The sequence below is a fragment of the Varanus komodoensis genome, unplaced genomic scaffold (assembly GCF_004798865.1).
Source record: "Varanus komodoensis strain SLA01 unplaced genomic scaffold, ASM479886v1 scaffold26, whole genome shotgun sequence".
In the NCBI taxonomy this organism is placed as follows: Eukaryota; Metazoa; Chordata; class Lepidosauria; order Squamata; family Varanidae; genus Varanus; species Varanus komodoensis.
Genome location: NW_025335684.1, coordinates 5613472 through 5619733, shown reverse-complemented (window position 1 = coordinate 5619733; position 6262 = coordinate 5613472). Strand labels below are relative to the sequence as shown.

Genomic DNA, 6262 nt, shown 5'->3' with positions numbered 1-6262 from the left:
TCATCTTCTAATGAGTTACCCAAGCAGCCATCAGCAACTCAAAACAAAATAGTTTCCATTGGATCAAATGACACACTTCATCACAAAGACCTTATGAAGATAAGATGAGCCCCAATGTGGAATCGGACCCGGGATCTCTAGCCCAGGATTATGTTCAATCCAAGGAATCCAGGAGTACAACAGCACTCCCCCCCCCCCATCTTCCCCAGCAACTGGTGTACACCAGCATTCTGGAAATGACAGATACTCATGAATATCTCTTTCAGGGATATGTCCAGTCCTCTCTTAAAACCATCCAACTTCATGGCTGTTGCTTCATCCTATGGAAGCAAATTCCACAATTTAACAAGATGCTGAGCAGAGAAAGCCTCCCTTCTTGTCTTCTCTCTTCCTGTGTAGAGAAGGAGAGATACTCCTGATTCTTCACCCATCAGCTTCATCCAGTGACCCATTTGGTTCTCGCATTATGGGAGAAGGAGAAAATGCCTCCCTTTCCACATCAAGCATTTCTTTTGGTACACCTCAGTCGTGTCTTGTGTTATTCTGCAAATACCAGCAAAACAATCCTACCAGTTGGAAACTTTCCTCTCTGGGGAATTGCTTCAGCCACTTGGCCATTTTAAGGTGCAATGCTATGTATGGGAAGTGTTTGTCTATATGTAGGATTCTGCCTTTACTTGCCATTTTCTGCATTTTTCCAACTGAGCAATATCTTTTTTTTTTTTAAACAGTCTTTAGTTGGAAACCTTGCCAGTTTGGAAAAATGAAACTTCCTCCCTGTATATTCTGATGTGAGTTGGAAACATGGAAAAGGAACTTTTGAATGTATTATGGCCGATAAAACAAACATCCTTCCCTTTGTTTTCTTTGTTGAAGGTGGACTAATTCATTTCCACGAGTTTTATTTATTTTAATGGTTGTAATGATGTTTTGTTTCAAGGCTGTAATGGCTTTATGTGGCAATGGTCTTATACTACGCAGCACTTTGGAAAAGTAAAACGAAAGAGTTATTATGTCTGTTCATATAAATATTAATACCCTACCGCTTCAGAGCTCTCAGCACTTAGGTAGCTTTAAAACCACTTAGGTAGCTTTAAAATACAATAACAGTCCATCAACGATCATGAAAATAAGAGGCACTGAAGAAACAGCAAATTGGGGGAGAAACCCTAAAACCATGTAACCAGCCCTAAAAAGAATGATAAAACCTTTAAATCCGTGTGCACTTCTAAGCATGCTTTAACAAAAGCAAAAGAAGGGCTGAGCTGACAACTCCCACCATGTTAGAAATTATGAGCCTTTTTTCTGGCTAAACCTGCCTAGTAACACACCTTTAATCATTTCTTGCGCGGGCAAAAAAATTATTTGCTTATTGAACACACTTGTACGTATGCGGGGAAAGAGCGCTGCGCGGAGGTGTTTGCCACGAGCAACACCGCCCGCAAAAAACCTTTATCCATAGTCAGTCCCTCCGGCGATTCTTCAGGGAAATGCAAAACGCGCACGAAACGCACGTGCTCGGGCGCGGCTGCTTCGGCATCGCGCCCGCGCCGGGCAGGCGCTGTCCGCGGTGCTGGGGCCCCCCGGCTGCCGCCCCGCGGAGCAGCGGGGATCGCTCCCGCGCCGCTGAGAAGGAAAGCCGCCACGGACGGGGGGCCCCGGCGCGCCGCGGGGTTGCTGCCTGCCCACGCGGCCCGCGCACCTCGGCGGCCCGTCCCGCGCAAATGCGGGCGCACGCGGATCCGCGCCTGCTCGCGAGCCCCGCCCGCTGAAGGCAACGGCAGCCACGGCGACGCCCGGCCGGGCGGAGGAAGGCACGGGCCCGCCCCGCCCTCCGCCAGACCCGCTCGCCATGCCGGCCGCCGGGGAGGACGCCCTTCCTCCCGTGAGCCTCCGCGCGCGCGGTCTTCTCGCAGGAGGCCTCGCGAGCGCAGCGCCGGATCCTCCTTGGCAGCGGCAAGATGGCGGACCGACCAGGTAGGCGGCTGCTTGGCGAGGGAAGGCGCCAAGGTGACCCGGCGCGCGAGGGGGAGCCCGGCCTCTTCCTGCGGGGCTCAAGCGCCCCGACTGCGCCCTGTCCTGGTTTCCGGGAGGAGAGGAAGGCGCGTCCTCCCGTGTCCTCCAAATGTGGCGCCGGGGGGGGGGGGGTTCATTCAGCCTACGCCAGCCCGCCCGCTTTGCGCGCGGTGGGATAATGTGCAGTTTTTAAAAGACTGGTTAATGTGCGGTCCTCCAGATGGTCATTGCACTCTGTGGTTGGTTAGGGACCTTTCCGTGCTGCTCTGAACTCCTTGGAAAAGGGCTAGGATTAAAATGTGGTAACAATTCGACTGAACTTCCTCGAGAAAATGATGTCATCCCCCCATATCTGGTTGTCTATTTTCAGTTCCCATTAAAGATAAGAGGCTTCTGGATGTAAAATTGGGGCAGATGCCAGCCTGGTTAGCAACACGGGATTATACACCAAATGGGTTTCTGGGAGGTATTCGTGCAGGTGAGTATTGGGGTGCTCCCCATCCTTGGGGTGCATATTTCTAGATTTTTCTCTAGAACTATAGCAATTTTCTGTTTTATCTCTTGAAAGATATTTCCTTGTCAATAACCAGTGCTTTAGAATCTATAGGCCACTATGGCATCTATAGACTGTAGACATCAGAACAGGTTCCCAATTCTGTAGAAATACATTGGTCTGCCATGAAAAAAGGCTTTGCGATATAAAAAGGAGGGTTTGAAATTCTCCGTAGTTGTGGTGCCCTTGTATTACCAGGTCAAAGAATGCCACTGAATTCAGCACAACTCCTGAGTGCAGAAGCTTAAGACTGAGCTTCCAACCTTGCAGCCAAATCCTTTGAATTATTATTCTGGAGTAATTTGCATTGGAATCATGGTCAGCAGTTCTGAGACATTTCTGCAGAGCTTTCCCAGCCTAGTTATCTGGGATCCTAACTGCAGATGAGAAGGGATTGAATAGAAGTCCTCTTCTCAGTCTCACACAGAACTAGAATTGCATGGGAACTCTTTCCCCGTTTTTGAAATGTGGCCTTTTTCATTCTGAAGGCTGATCAGCTGTTAGCTGGATGGTGAAAACGTCCTGATGCATAACATAATATACACAGAGAACACGTGTTGAGAAGTTCAGAGGAACTTACTCTCTATCATCCATCCATAGGATGAGGTTTTCCGCTGTTCTCGCCAGACATGAGGGAGATGTGTTGGTGTCCAGTGGAGTGATGTTCTGCAAGGACTTGCATTCTGCTCAAAAAACCAGGTTTGCAGCTTCTGGGTGCTGCAGCCGTGACCTTGTCTGAACAGGAAGATGACCTGCTGACAACTTACCCATCCTCCATTGAGCTCTTAGGCTACCTTTGAAGATGGTTGAGAAATGTCAGTTACTTTGAACGGAAGCCGCTACGCTCTTAGCCAAAATGATCGTGTGGCAGCTGTATTGGATTCTAGCCAGTCTCTGTGCTCAGTGCAGAGCTGATGTTGACTTAAAAGCCCTAAGCGGGTGGTACAGGAGGGATGATCAAAGTGTTTTCGGCTTACAGTTCCAGTCAGCAATAGGCAGCATCGTCCATAGTCCCTAAATAGGAACAGCCACAATGCATTGTGCTGTTTTACTCTTCTAGCTTTGTAAACTGTAGAATGAACGTTATTGGACAAATTAAAATGTAGTGAATGTTTGCCATAGTTGTTCTGCATGTCTCTCAAGTATTGTCTGCAGCAGCTTTACTCAAGAAAAGTAATGTTTGAAGCTGAGGTTACTTCTGCACTTCACTAGGTTATGACAGATACTACAAGAAGTACATCAACGTGAGGAAAGGAGGCATTGGCGGCATCGCCATGCCACTCACCGCTTATGTGGTCCTCAGCTACATCTGGAGTTACGAGCACATTAGTGAGTAAACTGAAAGAAAGAAATTAGGAGGGTGGGTACCCGGAGGAGGGCTTTCTCTGCGGTGGCGCCTAAGTTATGGAACGCGCTCCCCAGAGAGGTCCGCCTGGCGCCGTCGTTATTTGCTTTTCGGCGCAAGGCGAAGACCTTTTTATTCAAGCGGCATTTTAACTGTTAACATTATTGGTTTTATCTGGCCAGGGCGGCTTATTTTATACTGTATTGTTGTATTTTAATTTAATATTTATATTTTTAATTTATATTATAATTATTTTAACTTAATGATGTGAGCCGCCCCGAGGCTTCGGCGAATGGGGCAGCATAAAAATGTTTTAATAAATAAATAAATACAAACAAACAAACACTTATATTGTATGCCTGAAAGCCAGGACTAAATAAAGCTCAGAAGAAAGATAATCCTGAATGCACTGGTAAGGCGTGCACTTTAGCATGAGCCTTGAAGTGGGGGGGTGGGACCCTCAAATAGGCCCTGCCCTGTCTTGAGACAGGTTACATCTGTGCCAGTAACAGTTTTCTAGGGGCAGAACATACTCTGTAGGTGCAGAAGTGTGCCAGCAGTAGAACTTTTCTGGACAGAGCGTGTCCCCGAGCACCTTTGCAGTAGGCGCAATATGGAAGCTGTCTTGCAAGGATACATTCGGACTGCGGTTGAAAACAGGGACCGTGGCCTAGATGAGCTGCCTCCAGTCCAGTGTGGCTACCTAATGGCTGCTGCTACATGGTTTGTATCATGCATAGGCCGTTTGAGGTCCATACGGTTATTTACATGCCAGGTGAAATGAACATATTCCAGGAATTCGTTTAAGAACCCACAGCGGTTTTCTTCACTGCTGGCATGCACTCTTTCTCGCAGCTGCTGTGACTTGTTCTGAATGGGAAAGCATAAAGCACAGAAAATTGGGCTAATGAAAAGGCTATATTCCATATACAGGAATATCCAAAGGATTGTTCAGCTCTAGCAACTAACTAGTTTTGTTTATTCAGAGCATGACCGCTGGAGAAAGTATCACTGAGACCCAATGGACCAGAAGAATACAATTCAGAAACCCTTTGACTGGTGGTGGACAAATGCTTCAACTGAAGATCTCTTCACCCAGCTCTTAAAAGTGGAATTGTTTCTAGAACTTTAAGTGTATTCCAAGATCAATAAAGTATTTACTGTCAGAGTAACTTGTGGAACTAATTTGAATGCTGCAAGGTGAGAGCGCATTTGTAGCAGTACTTATTCCAGAGTAAACACAAATGACTGAAGAGATTATTCCAGCATTACCAGTTCACAGAATGCTAGCTGCATCTAGTCAGTGAATATTTCCCGAAGCTGCCACTCAGGTGGTCCCCAGCACCCTTGATGGGACAGGATGAAATGCAAGTACAGACTCCTATTTAAACAAGTGCTCCATCCTTTCCAAACACCTTAGCTTTCCTGGGGTGCTGGGGCCTGCAGTTCTGTTACAATCATTCCCCACTCTTGCTTAATCCAGAAATAGGCAGTTCCCACCCTGGATTTTCCCCCAGCAGCTGCACACGGTGATAAAAGATTTCTGGAACAAACGGGAGCCTGCCATGCTGCTAGAAGGACTTTCTAACACAAACCCAAGGCATGCTTCCTCAAAAGTAAAGGTCGGTGTGTTGGAAATGTGGTTAAATGACACAGGGAACTAAAGGTGATCAGATCCCACTGATTTACATCATCATAAATTTAGTTTACAGGTAATACCCATCTGCCGCTGTCAGCCCAACAAAGCGAAGTCCAGTGCATGAAATAGGAAAGACTGTAACTGATGACAGCCCTTCACAAGGGTAAATGCCTCTTGCTAGAGAATGGCAATTCGCTCCACAAGATGACACTCAGCACTTAAAGAATTTTAATGGACTAAGCATCCTGAATAAGCCGTGTGAGACCAGAACTCCCTGGCCAATGGGGGTGGCAGCACAACACGCATCCCCTTCACAATTTCAATTGTGTAACACTGCAAAGGGCTCAGTCTGGCCCGAGTTCCTTGGCAGCATGGAAATGCCTTACGAAACACTGCATGTCATCATAGACATCTGCTTTAGCAGTGACCATGACTGCGTACGAAAAAATACGGAAGCAGCTCCTTCACTGTTCACACTTGATTCACTGAGAGATTAGTTCTCTACCTACGTACAGATGCAAATTCAACACGCCCATCCTAAGACCAGATCCTGCCCCGCCAAAACACAAAAATAGACAAGTCAGGCAACCGTTTTTCACCTGATGTACCAAAAAAACCCTTGCACCAGACCCTGAAGAGCACAGCTGTGCAGTGTACCACATACTAATATTTCTCATCTTCTGCTGTAGCCAAAGATTAACAAAAAATA

General features: G+C 47.0%; 1 protein-coding gene across 1 annotated transcript; it reads left to right on the top strand.

The window, feature by feature from the left end:
- Nucleotides 1-1851: 1851 nt before the first annotated feature.
- ATP5MF (ATP synthase membrane subunit f) lies at nucleotides 1852-5086 on the top strand. The gene is made up of 4 exons (XM_044433445.1): nucleotides 1852-1977; nucleotides 2387-2494; nucleotides 3782-3898; nucleotides 4901-5086. Exons 1-4 carry the CDS (start codon nucleotides 1962-1964, stop codon nucleotides 4927-4929), a joined length of 270 nt encoding a protein of 89 aa, XP_044289380.1. The 5' UTR covers nucleotides 1852-1961; the 3' UTR covers nucleotides 4930-5086.
- Nucleotides 5087-6262: the final 1176 nt, after the last annotated feature.

Bases quoted from the DNA above. Each gene is read 5' to 3' on its own strand.
- ATP5MF (XM_044433445.1), top strand. The intron at 2,495-3,781 runs GTGAGTATTGGG...GCACTTCACTAG, and splicing joins TCTGGGAGGTATTCGTGCAG to GTTATGACAGATACTACAAG. The intron at 3,899-4,900 runs GTGAGTAAACTG...TTGTTTATTCAG, and splicing joins CTGGAGTTACGAGCACATTA to AGCATGACCGCTGGAGAAAG.